This window comes from Pan paniscus, chromosome 1, assembly GCF_029289425.2.
Source record: "Pan paniscus chromosome 1, NHGRI_mPanPan1-v2.0_pri, whole genome shotgun sequence".
In the NCBI taxonomy this organism is placed as follows: domain Eukaryota; kingdom Metazoa; phylum Chordata; class Mammalia; order Primates; family Hominidae; genus Pan; species Pan paniscus.
Genome location: NC_073249.2, coordinates 91,356,095 through 91,376,956, shown reverse-complemented (window position 1 = coordinate 91,376,956; position 20,862 = coordinate 91,356,095). Strand labels below are relative to the sequence as shown.

General features: G+C 35.1%; 1 protein-coding gene across 1 annotated transcript; it reads left to right on the top strand.

Annotated features, from left to right (window-relative positions):
- The first annotated feature begins 1,811 nt into the window (after nucleotides 1-1,811).
- LOC100984126 (olfactory receptor 10R2) lies at nucleotides 1,812-10,550 on the top strand. Its single transcript, XM_003820999.5, has 2 exons — nucleotides 1,812-1,944; nucleotides 9,554-10,550. Exons 1-2 carry the CDS (start codon nucleotides 1,918-1,920, stop codon nucleotides 10,499-10,501), a joined length of 975 nt encoding a protein of 324 aa, XP_003821047.5. The 5' UTR covers nucleotides 1,812-1,917; the 3' UTR covers nucleotides 10,502-10,550.
- Nucleotides 10,551-20,862: the final 10,312 nt, after the last annotated feature.

The window sequence follows — 20,862 nt, the reverse complement described above, 5'->3', positions numbered from 1 at the left end:
ATAAATTCTTTTTCTGCTTTCTCTCTGGAATGAATTTGAATTTACTGACAGCATGGGTTTATGTACCAGACACAACTTTGTTGACCCAGTTCCTTGTATGGTGCCTGGCATAACAGAAATATCTGTTTTATGAATGGCCATCACTGTCCTGCAATTTTATGTGCCCCCCCCCAATCTTGGTCTGCCACCTTCATGCCTTATCTTGGTCAATATTAACTCCATCCATTCTAGCAACCATGCCAAGCACATGGAAGTCATCTTCACCACTTTTTTTTTTTTTAATCCTCATACCACCCATTGTGTCCTATAGATTCCGCTGGCTGAAAGTTCCTCAATCACATTCCTTTTCTATTTTTACAGGATCATCCTGTCTTTTCTGGATTACTGCAAAAACTTCAAGTCCTTTGGTCCCCAATCCATTCTTCACACTGCTGCCAGGGAAGTCTTAGGGTTGTTGTGATGGTTAATTAGAAAATATGTGTTAAACACTTACAACAGTTGTCTGGCATATACTGAGCACTATTTTAATGTTGATTTTTATTATCATCGTCATCATCATCTTTCTAAAATAAAAATCTAATTAAATAATGTCCCAGGTTATAAAACTTTCAATAGTTTCTAACAGATTTGAAGGTACATTTTAACTCTTTGTTAAAAATTCTACCAAAGTACTTGTTGTTCCAATAAAATACATTGTTTCATGCCCTTTACTTTTACATGTATTTTCTGAAAATTTATGATTTCTTATTATTTGTCTACCCACTACTCAGATTTCAAAACTTCACTCAAGCATAACCACCTCTAAGTAGTTATTGACCTCCATAATCCAATTTGTATTTATTTTCCGTATTTCTTTATAGCGACATATGCATATCTCACATAATCCCCCATCGAAATGTGCAGCAGTCGCTGCTTTCTATGTTTCTTTCTCTGGGGGTTAATATTTTTCTTTTTTCTTTTTTTTTTCTTTTGAGATGGACTCTTACTCTATCACCCAGGCTGGAGTGCAATGGTGCAATCTCGGCTCACTGCAACCTCCGCCTCCCAGGTTCAAGCGATTCTCCCGCCTCAGCCTCTTGGGTAGCTGGGATTACAGGTGCCTGACACCATGCCCGGCTAATTTTTGTATTTTTAGTAGAGACGGGGTTTCACATGTTGGCCTGGCTGGTCTTGAACTCCTGACATCAGGTGATCCGCCTGCCTTGGCCTCTCAAAGTGCTGGGATTAGAGGCGTGAGCTACTGTGCCTGGCCGGAGGGTTAATTTCTTAAGGTTAAAAACTACCAATTATTTGAACTCAGATCGCCTAAACACAACACAGTTCATGACTGAAACTACACTTTGTAATAGATAAATACATGAATGCTCTCTCTGGGCACTATAACTGAGTTCTCCCACACTCTGCCTCATTTCCCATATTTGCTCCTTGCTGCTGTCACTGCTGGATCTACAAGAACCTGTCAGTCCATTGCTCTGCCATTTCTCAAAATATATTCCTTCCCTTGAAATAGAGGCTTGAGTTAAGGAGTGAACATTCTTGTCTCCAGAAAAAGGGCAAAAATCAGAAACTATAGGAGGAAGCCCATGGGAGGTTTTTCTGCTGATTGTATTTCTAGTAGCTTCTAGATTTGTAATGAGTCACTTCACCAAAGGATCTAAAATAGGAAACCAACGAATTTCCTGAGTCTATTCCTTTATCTATTTGGAAAAAAAAGCCTTGAGGAGCATTTTCCCTTTGGATCATAGTTGCTAATTGAGGGAGGGCAGAATGTGTCAGAAGCAATGTGGTCATGGCTCTCTAGGGTGCTAGATAGTAAAATTACCAAGCAGGCATTGATGCTAATGTGAACCAGAAAAAAAACTCCTTAATTATACTCATTAGGGCTGTAGCTGATCCAGCCCATACAGAAGAGGCACAATGACCACTGTTCTGGGGAGCGAAGTAGTAAGTCATTTGTTGCTGTCTTGAAAAATTTTAAGAGACTAGCAGGAAGATGTGTAATATATTGGGAATATGCTAGTTTTGGGGAATTACTTAGATTTTTCCTTAAAGGGCCTGGGCCATGATTAAGATATACGGCAACTGCATTCCTCTGTACCCCAGGATTCGTGTTTTAAAGAAAGTGAAACTCTTTCATATTGGAGATTTGGTCTTTATTCCATAGATTGCTTGCAGAAATTAAATTATCTAAAATCTTAGGACATATTTATGTCATTTTAAAGATGTTAGCTAGTTATGCCTTTTATCTTATGTTTAATTCAGAAATTGTTGAGATTTTCTTCAAATTGCAGTCTACAAATACATGACAGCAAAGGATTGGAAGGTGGTAATAGGAAAAGTAGCTGGATGGGCAGATAAAATAATGCTCAAGTTGAGATCTTAAGGTCAACAAAAAAGAACATTAGAGATATTGCAGAATGGTCAAAAAGGCTATCCCTGGCACCAGTCTTAAGAAGGAATGAAGGAAGAAAGGAAGGAAATATTTAATTAGGGCTTCTTATAGTTCTGGGCTACGTTTTTTACTTATGTTGTCCATTCATCTTTATAATATCCCATATTACAGAAGAGAAAACTAAGATTCAGGAGGATTAATTTATTTGCTCAAAGAAAATGCTGAAATAAGAATGTGAATTCCATCTTGAGTGCTTTCTTCATAACATAAATTTTTATCTAGCTTCCTTGATCACTTGCTGGAAGTATCTTTACCAACTACATGAAAAATACCTACAAATTAGTTGCAATGATTTATTTAGGTATTAATTTGCTTAATTATAATTTTGTCAGATTTTGAATATTTGTTCTTGCTAGAAAATCTGATGCTGATGTGGTTAGAGAGATGTATATAAATGTTTGGTGCATGATACGGAAACTTTTGTCAAATGAACAACATAGTCTTTGATTCTAAGAGCTTAAATTGTACCAGGTAAGAATGATCATTGTATAGAATGATCTAAAATGTAAGAAGTCCAAGAATGAGTGTTTCACAAGGGTAAAGATCATTGGTTTGTTCACTGTTGTATCTCAAACACCAAATAATGTGTCTCAGATTTAGTAATGTATACAATAAATAGTTTTTAAATTGAAATAGTGCTTGGAAACCTGGCTTACAGGGAAGTGATTTGAAAGATTAGAGGATCTGCCCTAACACAGGAAAAGGCATAGTTGTTATAAGACATGGCTCTTTGCATGTTCAGTGAACTAAGAAGTTCCATAAGATTAAAACATTGGGATAAAATCTGGGAACTGGAATAAATGTTTGCAGTGTTGTGAGAGATCTAACAGTCTTTTTCCTTGTCTTTCCTTCCTTTTTTCTTCCCTTTCTTTCCTTCCCTTTCCCTCCCTTTCTTTATCCTTCCTGCCTTCTTCCTTCCTTCCTTCCTTCCTCCCTCCCTCCCTCCTTCCTTCCTCCCTCCCTCCCTCCTTCCTTCCTCCCTCCTTCCCTCTTTCCCTCTCTGCTTCCTTCCTCCCTCCTTCCCTCTTTCCCTCTCTGCTCCCTTCCTCCCTCCTTCCCTCTTTCCCTCTCTGCTTCCTTCCTTCCCTCCCTCCCTCTCCCTCCCTCCCCCTCTCTCTTTCTTTCTTTCTTTCTTTTTCTTTTCTTTCTTTTTTCTTTTCTTCTCTTTCTTCATTTCTCCCTTTCTTCCTTTCTTTCTTCTTTCTTTCTTTCTAAGAAAATTGGAATTTTACAACGTTTGCAGGGATTATTATAGGGTTCTGAGTAAGAAGGTACTTGGTTCAATGTAAATTTAAATGTCTCTGTGACTGCCACTTCTGAGTTGAACTGTTTCAACACCCACCTTACCATTTATTCTCCTATCCTCTCCCATCTTCTCCTAGCTGTTCTCTGTGTTCGCAATGCCATGCCTCCTATTCTCAGGCCCCTGTATCTCTGCTGCCCAAATCACTCTGGAAAATAATCTCCTCCAACTGCCCTTCCCAAGTCAACAGGAGTGGAGGTAAAAATGAAAAACAGAATGAAACAAACAAAACCCTACAGCTTCCTACTTTGAATAAATTTGTTTCTTCTAATTTCTCCCTTCAGGCTGGATACAGGAGAGGAAAGGCAAACAAAAATAAAGAGTGTCATAAGATATTTATTCTTTTTAAAGAAATACAGATTCTCTTCAGATTCCATAGTTCTGGCTCTAGAGAGGAATCAGTCATGTAGAAAATACCAGACAGGGGTTACAGGGGGCCTGGAGAGAAAAAGAAAGTTCATTCTCCAATAAAGATGTTATGAATCAGTTGGTCAGCCCATTGAGTGTGTATTCTATTTTCGTAGTTCTGTCTGCAAGAAAAAGTACAAATATATTTTAATTGACACCTAGTATGCATGCACACATACACAAATTGAAATAAAATATTTGCTTTAAATAAGAGCTATTCAGACTGGGTATGCTTTATTTTAATCTTCTCTTCTTTTATCTGCTCTCCATTTAAATTTAAAAACTGCTGGGGTTGAAACCTAATTTGATTCTATAACCTCAGTGATGTAATAAACATAAAGTTTCAAAATCACTGTCTTAAAACGTATTTTCCTATAAGACAAAGAGACCAGCAAAAAAAAATTAATAATAGTTAAGAAAATAATACCACTAGATAGAGCACTTATTATGTAGCAGGTGTTGTTCTCAGCACTCTATAAAAATTAATACATTTAATAATAATCACAGCCTGTTTCATAGATGAGACAACTACAATATAGCGAAGTTAAATAGTCTAAGGTTACAGTCACCCAATGGAAGAACTGGGACCCAAAGCCAAGTTACCTTCCTCTAGATTCCATACTGTCATTCAATACACAGTAATCCTGCCTTTCTTAAAACAAGTACTATTAGTTTGTGTTACAATTTTCAATTTTTCCTTATTAAAAATACATTTTTACATATAAATCTCTATAGGCAACTTTTAAGAAATAGAATATTGGAATAAATTAGATAAATATATTCAAGGATGTAGATATATTTTGCTAAATTGCTTGGCATAAACAAAATCAAATTATAATCTTATTAGTAAATTTTTTGTTACTAGTCATATAACACCACCACAGCTAATTTGATGAGTGTAAATAATATCTCTACTTTACTTTATTTGAAATACACTTCAAGTTAAAATATATTTTTAACATAAATTTTTATATGTTTGATGCATTCTATTTCTATTTTATAAACTGTATGCTTTTATCTGTTTTCTTCTTCAAAGTTTGTTATTTTCTCCATCGGCTTGTAATACATTTTTTATTAATATTAACATCTGAAGAATATTTTTGGTAGTTTTCCATTTGTTGTTTGCTTTCTATTATTTCTAATTGTGCCTTTCTGTAAATAAATATTTTATTTTATACCAATTGTTGCTTAATACTCTTTGATAATATCTCATTATTGTTTAAGTTTAGCTTTTCAAATTTTCTGTCCAGTAATACAATGTTTTCTAATCCTTTACATTTTTTTGTATTTTATTAACATATAAATTTTGAATGTATCCGTTGAAAATTTAAACTGATATTTAAAATGTATTAAAGATGTATTTATTAAGTTACTATTATAGGTCAGAAACAGTTTAGGTGGCATTGAGATGTTTTATATTTTAAAAATCATTAAATTTTTGTTTAGGTAAAGAATTAAGGTATAAACTTTCTTCTGATAACTGCTTTAAATTTAGCCATATTTTCTAATATATATAGCTGACATTATTTTCTAAAACTTATTTTATTTTACATTATATTTTCCCTTTGACCCAACACTTGTTTAATAGTATTTTCAAATTATCATATGGAAGAGCTTTCAAAAATATGATTTTCATATGATTTTATTGTTACTGATCAATGGTTTTGCTCAAATGTACAGACAGGTTTTCTATATTTTTTAAAAAAAATTTAAGTAGGCTGGGTGCGGTGGTTCATGCCTGTAACCCCAGCACTTTGGGAGTCCGAGGTGGGCAGATCACGAGGTCAGGAGATCGAGACCATCCTGGCTAACGCGGTGAAACCCCGTCTCTACTACAAGTACAAAAAAACTAGCTGGGCGTGGTGGCAGGTGCCTGTAGTCCCAGCTACTCAGGAGGCTGAGGCAGGAGAATTGCTTGAACCCGGGAGGCGGAGCTTGCAGTGAGCCGAGATCATGCCACTGCACTCCAGCCTGGGCGACAGAGTGAGACTCCATCTCAAAAAAAAAAAAAAAAAAAAGGAAAAAAATTAAAATAATTAAACTTAAAAAATTAATGTTTTAATTAATGCTTCTTTAAGTATATAGGATAAATGTGTAAGATACGTTTTAGTCTTTACAGTTTTTGATCAATGTTTGTGAGCACTTGGATAGTCATGAATATGAATAAGATGAAAGGGTGATGGATCATTTCAATGTGTAGATACAAGTCTTTTATTTCATAGCATTCTAACTGGTGTGAAATGGTATCCCATTGTGGTTTCGATTTGCATTTCTCTGATGATTATTGATGATGAGCATTTTTCATAAGTTTCATGGCTGCTTGTATGTCTTATTTTGAGAGGTGTCTGTTCATATCCTTTGCACATTTTAAAATGGGGTTTATTGTTTTTTGCTTGATTTGTTTAAGTTTCTTAAAGATTCTGAATATTAGGCCTTTGTCTGATGCATAGTTTGAATATTTTCTCCCATTCTGTAGGTTGTCTGGTTCAATATTTGAAAATCAATAAATGTAATTCATGACATAAACAATTAGAAATGAAATTCATATGATCATCTCAATAGATGCAGAAAATTTTCAATAAAATCTAACATCCCTTCATGATAAAAACCCTCAACAGACTAGGCTTTAAGGAACATATCTCAAAATAATAAGAGCCATCTGTGACAAATCCACAGCCAACATCATATTCAACAAGCAAAAGCTGGAACTATTCTTGAGCACTGAAATAACACAAGGATACCCATTCTTACCACTCCTATTCAAGGCAAGAGAAAGAAATTAAAGGCATCCAAATAGGAAGAAAATGTCAAACTATTTGTCTCCATTGTTGATATTATTCCATATCTAGAAAACTAATTTAAAGACTCTGCCAAAAGGCTCCTAGAACTGATAAATGACTTTAGCAAAATTTTAGGATACAAAATCAATCTAAAAAAATCAGTAGTATTTCTATATATCAATAATGTCTAGACTGAGGGTCAAATCAAGAACACAATTATATTTCAATAACCACAAAGAAAATAAAATATCTAGAAATGCACCTAATAAAAGAGGAGAAAGGTCTCTACAAGGAGAACTAAAAAACACTGCTCAAAGAAATCAGAGATAACACAAATAAATGGAAAAACATTCCATACTCATGAACTGGAATAATCAATATTGTTAAAATGGCCGTACTGTCAAAAGCAATTTACAGATTCAATGCTATTCCTATCAAACTACCAATGTAATTTTATCAGAACTAGCAAAACTATTATAAAATTCATATGAAACCAAAAAAGCACTCAAATAGCCCAAGTAACCCTAAAGAAAAAGAACAAAGCCAGAGAGAAGCATCATACTAGCCAACTTCAAACTATACTATAACGTTACAGTAACCCAAACAGCATGGTTCTGGTGCAAAAACAGACACATAGACCAAAGGAACATAATAAAAAACTAAGAAAGCAAGCTGCACACCTACAACCATCTGATCTTCAACAAGGCTGACAAGAGCAAACAATGGAACAAGGACTCCCTATTCAATAAATGGTGTGGGAATAGCTGGCTAGCCATCTGCAGAAGAGAGAAACTGGACCCTCACCTTTCACCATATACAAAAATTAACTCAAAGTGGATTAAAAATTTAAATGTAAAACCTCAAACTCTAAAAATCCTAGACGAAAACCTGGGGAATACTATTCTCAATATCAGCCTTGGCAAAGAATTTTTGGTTAAGTTCCCAAAAGCAATTGTAGCAAAAACAAAAATTCATAAGTGGGAGCTAATTAAACTAGAGCTTTTGCACAGCAAAAGAAACTATTGACAGAGAGAAGAGATTCTTATTTCTACCTGTTAGAACCTGAGGGGAGGTTTATGTGCAGTAATTAGAAAACATTTCATATAAGCTAATTTTATTTAATGGGATTCTACCTGACTAAAAAGTATTCTTGTCTTCTCTTATACTAAGATTTAATTAACTGTTACTAGAAAATCAAAGGTATACTACATTGCTTTGACTATTTACTGCAGTAAAAACTATTGTAAGTTTCAAACCCCAATTTTCATTTTTTCATAAACCATACACAAAGTTTTTCCTAAAAGTAGTTTATGTATCAGAATTCAATGACTCTACAATGGACCATGTTTTATTTAAGGCATGCTGGACTCCATGTGTGTCTATAGATAAAGATGATGGGTAAGGAAAGAAGGAAGGTGATAAGGATAATTCTAGTCACTTCAGAAAATACTTATTCTGCATATAAATACAGATAATTAGTCATAATCTGTTTGCTCATTTTTCTTGAATGTCTACATTATTGCTGTTCAAAATGGGGAATAAGTGATATTAACCTAATTCAATCCATCTATATTGAGCTCAACAGAACCTATCTCCCAACCCTCTGTTCAGGTATATAATATCTTCTTTTGTAAAATGTGTTTATGGTTATTTTAATTATTATTACAAATATAACTGGGCATTACTAGAGTGGTAAACTTTATCAGCCTGAGAATGCCAATAATCAACTTACAATTGTTTCTATCAACAATCTTCAAAGAGCTGTGATGTGTTCCAGAAACACTTAAAGATCCTAGAGTAGGACTAAAATGGTGACAACTAAATGGATCACAATGCTCCAAAAGCCTCTATTTAGTGATTAAACTAGACACATTTGGACAATTCTGATTTCTTTTCATATAAATTTTATAATCATCTTATCAACCTTTAGATGAAAAGCCTGCTGGGATTTGTTAAGAATTATGTTGACTACATAGACCAATTTGGTCAGAATTGCTCTTTATTTTATTACATCTTTAAACTCATGAACATGGGTGTTCTTCACTTAGTCATATATTTTATAATTTAACCCAGCAATGTTTGAGAGATTTCTCTGTATATGTCTCACACTTTTTTGTTAAATCTGACACTAAGCTTTTTTATGATATTGTGAATTGAATTGTTTTCTTAATATCATTTTTAGATTTTTTGTTGCTTGTTGTAGTAGGCCAAATAATGAGCTCCCAAAGATGTCTATGTTTTAATCACCAGAACCTGAGAATATGTTAGATTATACAAGCTCAAGGAATTAAGGCTGCAGAAGGAAAGTCAACTGACAATAAAATAGAGATATTATCTTGTATTATTCTGGTGGGCCCAAAGTAATCATAAGGGTTCTTAAAATTGGGAGAGAGAATCAGAAAGTCAGAGAAAGAGATGTAACTTTGTTGACTTTGAAGATGGAAGAAGGGGACCATGAACCAATGAACATGAGAGGTAGTTAGGAACCGGAAAAGGTGAATAAAAGGCAAGATTCTTCTTTGTCACCACCTGAAAGGAACAAAGGAGTGCATGCCCCAAATTCTTATATTCACATACCTGAATATGTTTTACTTCTTTCCCCCTTTGCAGATCTTGGCAGAAAACCTCACCATGGTCACCGAATTCCTGTTGCTGGGTTTTTCCAGCCTTGGTGAAATTCAGCTGGCCCTCTTTGTAGTTTTTCTTTTTCTGTATCTAGTCATTCTTAGTGGCAATGTCACCATTATCAGTGTCATCCACCTGGATAAAAGCCTCCACACACCAATGTACTTCTTCCTTGGCATTCTCTCAACATCTGAGACCTTCTACACCTTTGTCATTCTACCCAAGATGCTCATCAATCTACTTTCTGTGGCCAGGACAATCTCCTTCAACTGTTGTGCTCTTCAAATGTTCTTCTTCCTTGGTTTTGCCATTACCAACTGCCTGCTATTGGGTGTGATGGGTTATGATCGCTATGCTGCCATTTGTCACCCTCTGCATTACCCCACTCTTATGAGCTGGCAGGTGTGTGGAAAACTGACAGCTGCCTGTGCAATTGGTGGCTTCTTGGCCTCTCTTACAGTAGTAAATTTAGTTTTCAGCCTCCCTTTTTGTAGCGCCAACAAAGTCAATCATTACTTCTGTGACATCTCACCAGTCATTCTTCTGGCTTGTACCAACACAGATGTTAACGAATTTGTGATATTCATTTGTGGAGTTCTTGTACTTGTGGTTCCCTTTCTGTTTATCTGTGTTTCTTATCTCTGCATTCTGAGGACTATCCTGAAGATTCCCTCAGCTGAGGGCAGACGGAAAGCGTTTTCCACCTGCGCCTCTCACCTCAGTGTTGTTATTGTTCATTATGGCTGTGCTTCCTTCATCTACCTGAGGCCTACAGCAAACTATGTGTCCAACAAAGACAGGCTGGTGACGGTGACATACACGATTGTCACTCCATTACTAAACCCTATGGTTTATAGCCTCAGAAACAAGGATGTCCAACTTGCTATCAGAAAAGTGTTGGGCAAGAAAGGTTCTCTAAAACTATATAATTGAAATATTATTACATTTTAGATTTCTTAATAAATAATGCCTTTTTATCACATGCATATTATAACTGTAACAAATTCATTGAAATAATAGGAGTCCTTAAGAGGCATGTCATAAAATATGTTTTTCTCCTTACAGTCTCTTTAAAGTTAATCCACAAGCTAATGTTTTTCATTTTCTCATATGGAATCTCAGGGAACTCCTCAAATTTAAATGCCTAGTCCACTGGGATAACTGAAAATTTAAACTTAATTTAAAGCTAAAATTTCTGCCTTTTCTGGGTGTTGAATTTTGAACTGGGAAGCCTTCATTGGTACCAGTGAAGGTTGACTTATGTATTAGCTCTTTCAGCAAACACTTTTCTCTCTACTTATTTCAGTGACTGACCCTTCAAGCATTATACTGGGGAGGGAGGGATAGGTGGAGGGAACGTCTTGCTTCATTGCCACAGTCATGCTCTGGCAATAGTGCTTTCAGATGTTGCACACTGAGTCTTTCTTATGCAGGGAGCTTTCATGGCTGCTGAAATAATTCCTTACTCGGAACTTCTACCACATTTCCTGTGATATGGTTGAATCTGCCTCTAGCTGACAGCTTGTAAATTTTCCTCCTAATTCTGAGGTTTCAACATTTATCTGGGTCCCATGTTTTCTAAAGGTCTTACTGGACAAAATGTTATTTTTAAGTGATTCCACAATGACAGTTTCTCCTAAATGGTCAATATGTGATCCAAAAGAAAATTTTGACAATCCTTGCTACCCATAGTCAGTTGAAGTGCCGACATATTTCTCTGTGTACTGGTATTTCAGGCCAGTAACTGCAGATTTCCACATTCAGATTTCTCAGGTGAGCTCAGATACCAATCCACTGTGTTCCTTTATCTCCAGCAGATATATATCAATATCTTGAAGCAGTTTTCTACTCTTGGGGAGAGATAAAACATTAAGAAAGTCAAGAGCTTCCTCCAAAGATTATATTTCCTCCCCTTTTTTCTCAAAATTTTTATTTTTTAAGAGTAGTTCACATATTTTATTCTCTCAGCTTTTGTGCCTCAACTGAAACTAAGAAAAACTGCCTTTTATGACATTGCTGCATGTTTTTCCTATAGTTTAAGGTGTTATGATGGTGTTTATTGGTAAATATTTAGTTCATAAAGTTACCATCTGTATACAGAGTCAAGTAGTTGGCCTGACCAGTGGTATAGCCGTAAATAGTCACCTTAATCACTCTAGATCACATTTTGCAGCACATGGTTTTTTGAGAATCTGTTGAAAGCTATGTATCTAATGCATGAAACTCTCCTCATGCACATATACAGGAAAAAAAAAAACTTGCTTACAATCTGAGGAGTTTACATAGTATACAAAGTCCATCCCTAAATCCAATTCATGGGAGTACTTGTTCATGGCCAAAGTCATATAATCTATTTAAATTTGCTTTCATCATTTCACCTTTTCTTTTTTACTTTTAACAATTTGTTGTAACTTTTTTTTACCTGATTGAAAGGTTTTTATATCATCATGTCACAGAGTTTACATGTTTTATAATTTTATTATAACAGCAGGATAGACTAATAGACATCCCTGCTGCTATCTTCTAGATCCCTTTAATGGATTTAATTTCCTTTTTTATATCAAATTACAGAAAAATTTACCACAAGGTAGGCAGAGAAACTATCCTGGTCAAGATAGCATATTCAATTAACTAGAGTATTGCTATTTTATGTCACATTCTTTAAAAATTTAGGAGAAGGTACTGTGCAGTCTAACATTTGAGGTTTTTAAATACAGAATATGTATACATTAGGAAAACTAAATTCTATACTGTGAAAAGAAATGAAAAGTAAGCAGGAAGTTTCAGAAATAAACTACACTTAACATCTTGATCAACTTTCATGAAAAGTAGCTGATTTTTGTGTCCAACACTAATGTATAGAATATTTTCTGCAGCATGCCGACATGAATGTGATTCAAAACATTTTTTTCTATCTTACTATATGGCTCTAGTTTCCTACCATCCTGGCATATAGGTCTCTTGAATTCCTTTTTTTATTAGTAGAAACAAGAAAGAGTTAAAATTATGTTTAAAAGGTATTATAATAATAAACAATAGAATAATACTTCTACAGGAAAATAATTTGCAGTGACAAAATGGCCTTGTTTGCCATCATCATACTATAGCCATCATTAATTAAAAAGGCAGTAGAAGATAAACATAAATTTGCCATTCTGTGCACCACATTTCTTTACTTACAGCTTATAAAGTGGGATCCTATGGAGAATGGTCCTGTACTGGCCTAAGAATCAAAAAATGTCTTATTTGAAAAGATTATCTCCTTCTTTGTCCAATGTCTACCATCAAAGTTTTTTTTATTTTCACCTGTTTCATGAAGTATTACCTGATTTCCATTCTTCAAAACACCATAGCAATGTAAGCTTTACTTATACTTCTTACTGAGCTCTGACATATTGAGCTGATTATGTACATATCTTATTTTCTCTAATGGACAATCAACAATGTGAAAGGAAGTAATTTATTATACCGATACATTAACTCCTCCTAAATGTCTTTTATATCCCTGACATTCAGGAGATAACTAATACATGTCTCTTAACTTTAATTGAATAAATGACTGCTCGGTCTAGCTAAGTAAGACATCTGAAACTACACGTGAAAGTGTAGCAATATTTATGTCCCCCATAACAGTAATTAAAAATAACAATGACAATGATAATTTATTTTGCTCATTAATCTCTTAAATGGGAGACGGCTTATAAGATTGGCTTGTCTTAACTCCATACAATGTCAACTGAGCTGCTCAACTAGAATTGAGGGACCCACTTCCATTTGGCTCATTTACACGGCTGGCAAAATGATGCTGATTTGTGGTGGAGCTGAGTCAGGGCTATAGGTTGTGAGAGTCAGTATCTCTCCATGTGGCCCTTTTCATGGGGTTTAAACTTTCTCACAACGTCATGACTGGTTTCAAAGACTAAATATTCCAAGAAACAGAAAGAGGAAGCTGCTAGTCTTTTAAGGCATAATACCAGCAGGTTGTCTGCTCCTGACACCCAAAAAGACAATGATGTGATGGCCATAGGAATAGCAATGGACATTCCCTTGTGAAAAAGGAGGAAATTAGACACATCACAGTCATTGGTCCATAGAAATTCTGAAATTCATCTGGACACATGTTGCCAGTCCTGTTTCCTGGGAATGAATTCCATGACTCTTAGATCTAACCTGTGATGCCATTTCCCCACTTTCTGATCATCATTTTTTATCCGCAAGACATAGCTACAATTTGCAGACATGTCATTTCTTAGTCTGATACCTCCATGGAAGAAGTTGAGGGTCCAAAGGTCTATTCATTTCTGTTTGCTCTGTAGCCTTTAGCACATGTTGATAGAATGCCTTTTTAAAACTTGGTGAGTTTCTTATGTTTCAGTTTATAAATTAATTCCATTAGATAAAAGTCACATCCATATTCATTTCTTTATTATGGGTCACTTGTGAGGTAGCAGTATTAATAACTGCTGTATGGCAATTCCCTTAAGATTCTTAAAAAGACTTATTGCTTAACTTTAAGGATTCAGGCCCTTAGGATATTTATAAATCTTGTTGGGTATAGCCTAAAATATTTCTGAGTTCTAACAAAAAGTATTACAGCTACATTCTTAAGAGGTTTACCCTGAGGCATTGGTTTCCTGATAGCACCTTGGATTTGATTTCTTCCTTGAAGCCATTTTGTACCTTGAGAGTCTTTGTTGAGAGAGACTGTGCATGAGAAACATCTTTATTTGCAAACCCAACAAGTTTTGTTTCTTTCTGTTTCCTCTAAATTCTCAGAAACTTAAGAAACTTTAAAAAATTATGTACTTTTAAATTGACAAATAGTAATTGTGCATATTCCTTAGGTGCATAGTAATATTCTGATATAAATAATGTTATAGGGATCAGATCAAGGTAATTAGCATATCATCATCTCAAACATTTATCATTTCTTCATGTTGGGAATGTTCAACACCCTCCTTCTGGCAATTTGAATCTATACATTATTGTTAACTATAGTCATCCTACAGTAGCATAGAACACTGTAACTTATTCCTTTATCTAGCTGTAATTTTGTATCCTTTAGCAAATCTCCACCTATCCTTCCCTTTTCTCTACTATTCCCTTCCTCTAGTATCCTGCTTTCTACTCTCTTTTCATATTTTATCATTGGTTGGAATTTTCTATAATCTTCCTAGAAATTTACCCAGGAAGATAATGAGATTACTAAATAGTCTATTTTCCAGGCTGTAGCATGTGGCCCTGCTGCCAAACTTTAGAGCAATGGATAATAAGTATCCGTGTTTTACCTAAGTATGATAACAGTTTCCTCTCTGTCCTTCAAATATTTTTCTCTCTGTGCTTCAAAGCTTTACCAAGAGTTGCCTCATGATCCTTTCACCTTTTAGTAAGAGACTCCTTAAGTCCTTATGGATTATTTATACCACCAATTGCAAAATTAATGCCAAATGTTTTAAATGTTGATTATAACAGCACCCTGCCTTTAGATACCAAATTCTGTTCTCATTATTTACTGCTGCATAATCAACTATCTACAACTTTAGTTGCTTAAATGAGCTGTAATTATTTTGCACACAAGTCTGCAATTTTGGCAGGGCTCAGTGGGGACAGCTGGAATTTGTTCTTTGTGCCAGCAGGTTGGATGATTCAATTGGGGCTGAAGGATTTACTTTCAAGATTGCTCACTTATGTGCCTGTTTTATTCATGTTAGCTATTGGTTGTTTGCTCAGCTGGGGCTATTGGCCACGAGCCTTGGTTTTTTACCATATAGATTCTCCAAGGGCTGTTTGGGCTTCCTCAAAACGTGGTTACTAGGGTACAAAAGTAGATGATTCAACACTCCATAAGTAGCAGCTACAAGACTTTAGAGACTAGGGTTAATAAACGGATACAGTCTTACATTTACTATAATTTATTTGTCAAAGTAGTCACTCTTCCTGTCTGGATTCAGGGGAAGGAGGAAGCCACCAAAAGTTCCTGTCTGGGTTAATCACTTGGGCTTTTCTCTTGTTTTCTCATCCCTGCAGCATCTTTTTTTAAAAAAATTTAATTTAATTTAAAGTTCTGGGATCCATGTGCAGGATGTGCAGGTTTGTTACATAGGTAAACATGTGTCATGGTGGTGTGCTGCACCTATCAACTCATCACCTAGGTATTAAGCCCAGCTGCATTAGCTATTTATCCTGATGCTCTCCCTTCCCCTGCCCCTCAACCATAGGCCCCAGTATGTGTTATTTCCCTCCCTGTGTCCATGTACTTTCATTGTTCAGCTCTGACTTATAAGTGAGAACCTGCAGGACATGACTTATACGAGAGCAGTTCACGTGAGCACCTTAGAGAGACGTCCATGCATGTCTAGCATTTGACCCATTTCCAGCCCAAGTGGATGGACTCACTGTCAGAAAGAATCGATATGTGAGCTGAAATGGGGAGAAAGCTGATGGGCTTTGTGAAAACCTACATGAAGGCATTGTCACACTTTTCTCTATAACCCAAACTGTATTCATATAGTGAGGAAATATTTACCAAATTCACATTATATTCCAGAAGCAAACCTGTTTCTAATGTATCTGAAAGATTCTGCCATTCTAATATTCTGTCCTCTATTCTTTATATCTTCTTCTCTTTTAGCTTTCAGAAATAGGAATGTGTAGCAGCATAAAAAAGAATACTTTTCTTCAACTTCAGAACGAAACTCTAGAGGCACTATGTAGGGAAATTCAAAGGAGATAGTTTCATTGATGTATATTTTAACAAATGTTGCCTGGAGAATCTCCACATCTCTGACTCCTTAGAGAATTTCCAAGAGGAAGTCAACTAATCCCCATGAATAATAGGGCTTTTTCTTTGGCCAATGAATTCTCATAGTGTATTATCATGGTTCCACATGCTAATTAGAAAAATTACGGACAAGTATTGGGCACAATGTGGTAATTAGCTCCCTGTGGAGATGGCGAGCTCACTTACCAACCAAGGCATTGAGACCATGGCTAATGTAAAAAGGAAAGGCCATTGATGACACCCATTGAGGCACTACCTAAAGCACCCATGGAGACAGGGCACAGGTAACATTTTTCTCTGGAGTAATGCTATTTTCTTATTTTGGTCTTGGGAGTTCCTGAAAGATGAAGAAGAACCCTGAGGCATCATGACAGGGAAGGCAATTTTGGCAAATTTCACTTAGAAACCCTTTACAGAAGTTTCTAGGAAATGCCTGAGAATGAATTAACTGGCAGGTTACAAGGCAATAGAACTCTCATTTGAAGAAATGTAAAATTTTAATTTTTATTTAGAGACCTTGATTTTTTTATTAAGAAGACCAGTGACAGTCATTTATTTGTATGTCAAATTTAAAAATTGTTGAGTTTTTCCATGAGCTAGTGATCTGTTTATCCCTAGTTATTAGTAATGAAAAATAGAAATTGTGACCAAATGACAGAAAGCAAAGCTGAATAGTGAAGAAAATAAGGATAAAAATTGAGACCAAGGCCAAGACAAAGGCAGAGACCCAGGCTAAGTCTTGATTATTTCATAGGGTGGAGGTAGTATTAGTCTTGGAAAGAAAGAATAAAAAATTTACAGTAAACATAGAATGTATAAGGAAGACAGAAGTGTTTCTCACTTAAGAGGCACATGGAAGTGTTTCTCACTTAAGAGGCACATGGAAGTGCCTCTTAAGGAAACCAAGTTACTACAAAATAAACTAATTGGAATTATTATTAATTCATTAATAGACATTTATTTTTTCATCAAGTATCCATATCTCATTTATTTAAATATTGGATAAAGTTGAGGATACAAAGGGAATAAGATGAAGCATTTATCCTTGGGACTCTTAAATCTATTGGGGAGACCAATAGGAAAAAAAATTAGATATAACATGTGGAGTATTTTGATGAAGACATACTAGACAAGCTTTAGATTACTAAGAAGGGAACAGCACACCCTCCCTAGACATATTGGAGAAAGTTCAATAATTGATGACTCAAAAAATGTGAGGAATGAGTGGGCCATACATGAAGTGGAAATGATATTGGAGGCTGAGATCGCTCTCTCTCTCTGTCTCTCTGTCTCTCTCTCTCTCTCTATCTCTCTCTCTTCCAGTGGAATCTTGAGACACAAGGGCATATAATGGAAACTGTATTTCAGTACAATTCCTGTGTGATGAAACTTAGAGGATTAGATTGTAAACGTATGTGGGACAGAGAATCAGATGTCCTATGATTCAGCTTAAGGAATTCTGACTTTACCTGTAGATGATGAAGAGTTACTAAGCGGTATAATGTGAAAATATCAATTCACAATTTCTACTTGTTAAGAAGGTGATCTAGTTACTCTATTTTTCTTCTTTTCTTTTTCTCTCTCTTTCTCATTTTTCTAAGCTTTTCTTTCAACCTGTAATGCCTTGCCTTCCAAACTCATGTCACTATCTCCTATTTAGCAGTTACTTTAAGCAGTATCCTAGACTGAGTTAAGTAAAGTCAAAGATTTCCATAGTAAATTTTATTTTTCACTATTAGTTCCACATAGGTTCCAAGGATGAGTTTGAAAGAACAGATGGTTGATGGGGTAGGAGTTATAGAGTAAATACTGAGTAATGTGACCTTACTTTTCATTCAGGTGCACCAACTTTATTTGCTTACTTTGTCACTATTAATACTGGTGATGAGCCTGTAAGTGAGAAAACACTCCAAGAAAGGATATATGGAAAGTGGAAAGGCATAGAAGATGTCTCAGGAAGAATGTTAGTGAGGACTCTGTTTTGGTCAAATGCATGGTGTATATTCTTTATTTATAAAGCTTAGAGATAAGGCCATTCAAAGATGTATAGAGATAGAAAATAAAACTCTTGGTTCTAGTCCCATTTCAAAATTTTATTAAACATTTGCCTAAGCAAAACAGCAAATATTGATAGCAATTTAGTTATTTGTAAAGGATTTGAAGCCCCTAAATCAAGTGTTTCTAAAATTAAAATAAAAAGTTTAGCTAGTGAGATAACGGAGGAAACTATTTGATCATCAGAAATGATAAATAAGATAGCAACATTTTTTACGGGATTTTTTGCTCTGCATTCAGAGAATAATATCAGAGAGATTTTTCATCCCAAAATGTTGAAGCAGAGTGTAATATTACAGGCTAGGTTGATATTAAGGTAACAAGTTTTGAAAATCCTTGGAATCAAATATCATCTACTTGAGAGTTTTGAAATGATTTAGAGAATAAAGTGATATCATTGGTCGTTTATTTTTTTAACAGGCTTTGAAGCACTTAGTATATATTGGGCATCATTGCGTGTTTTTGAGATGCAGTTTCTGTTATCTGGTAAGTTATAATTTGTAGAGTCAAAGACATTCTTATAATAATAGTTTGTGGCAAAGCAAGTAAGATTCTAGTGATTACTCAGGAAATCCAGAAAAAATGGTGCAGCATGATTAGGAAGCTGTAGGAAGGATTCTATGAGTAAAGTCATTTTAAATGAAAAGTAAAAGGAGACCACAAAATCAGAAGCAGAAAAACAATAAGTATAAAGCAAAGACTATTTCCAGACGTAGAAAGTAGTATGAAAAATGACTTGGTTGTGTAAAAATTCTCACTGCTAAAGTACATATGAAGGAATCTATAATGGCAGTTATGAGTGAAAAGGTGAAACTGGGAAAAGTGTGAAAGACCTAGAATATTTTATAGGTAACAGAGTCAGTTGTTGTGGTAATATGATAGGATTTGTTCTATAGAAAGACAATTCTGCTGCTATTATGAAGGATTACTCAGAGTGGAAGAGAGAATCTGGGCAGTTCATTTATAATACTATAGTCCGGGGAAGGGATAATTGCTTGCAAAAAATAAGAATGAATCCTAAAAGTGAACAAAAATAGATTGAATGTGGAGGATTAGAAAAATGGTGAGTTTAAGCACGTCTTAGAAATTTACAGCTTAGATGGCTTAAGAGTATTTTGAAACTATTTATTGAGATACAGAATCTAGATAAAAGAACACATTTAGGCAAGAGGTAGCACAGAATAAGAATGTTTTGATTAAAATGTATATAATTCAGTACCAGCAATGATAAATATGTTGGAAGCCTTAGGGAAGATATCTGAGCCCACTTATTCAGAAATTTAGAGACAGCTCCTTGGAAAGACAGCCTTTTGGGCCTCCAAGTCAGGTACATCAAGGATAGGACATAAAACAATGGGCAACAAGTGAATGCTGAAGCAAAACTAAAGATTCTAGCTATGTCTTTTCTGTAAGCAGAAATCAGGCCTATAATTCTGTAAGAGTTTGTAGAGTAATCATAAAGCTAGTCCTAAAACAATAGCAATAGTTCAAAACCAATTTATTTGTAACAAATGAATGCATAAAAATTGGTTATATAATTAGTTGTAAAAGGGAACTCTGCTCTTTAAGTAACACAAAGATCAATGGATGTTTCTGTAGATGGGGAAGGTATTAAAAACAGGTGTAGAAATGTGAATTGTCAGACATTGGTGCTATTGCTTATTCATGCAATCATCTATTGACATAAGTATCAGTAATCAGGATAAAAGTGTGACCGTTGAAAATAATAATTAATATAGATAAAGGATTTTATAGCATTAGATAACAAGAATCCCCTCTAGTCTGCAGGAAATATATTCCAAGACTCCAATGGATGTCTGAAACTGAATAGTACTGAACCCTAAATATACTATGATTTTTTTCTATAATACATGCCCACGATAAAGCTTAATTTATAAATTAGGCATAGTAGGATATTAACAACAATAACTAATAATAAAATAGATCAACAATAACATTATATCAGCATCACTACTCTTGAGCTTTGGAGCCATTATTAAGGAAAATAAAGGTTACTTGAGCACAAGTTTGGTGATACCATGACAGTTGATCTAATAACTGGATGGCTTCTGAGTGACTAATGGATAATAGCATATACAGTCTGGATACACTGCACAAAGGGATGATTCTTGTCCTGGGCAGGAAGGAGCAAGAAAGTCTCCAAGCAGGGGACCTAATAGACAGGCTTTATTTGAGCAAATGACTGTACACTTCATGTATACATTTGTCCCCAGATTCACTGCTAAAATCAACAGCAGAAAAATAGGAGTTTGAATGCATATCAATTTAGAAGAACTTCTGGTTAAATTTACAATTCTTTTTTCTCTCCCATGCTTGTTGTTTCTCATTCAAACAAGACTGGCATGGCTACTTTATGAGGGTAGGTCTCCCTGAATTTTAAGTTCCAAAGATCTCTGGACCTGATCATATTGACTTTATTCCGTGGGATCAACTCTTC

Coding starts and splice junctions, on each gene's coding strand:
- LOC100984126 (XM_003820999.5), top strand. CDS start 1,918: ATGACCACTGTTCTGGGGAGCGAAGTA. Junction 1,945..9,553: donor CTGTTCTGGGGAGCGAAGTA/GTAAGTCATTTG, acceptor CCCCCTTTGCAG/ATCTTGGCAGAAAACCTCAC.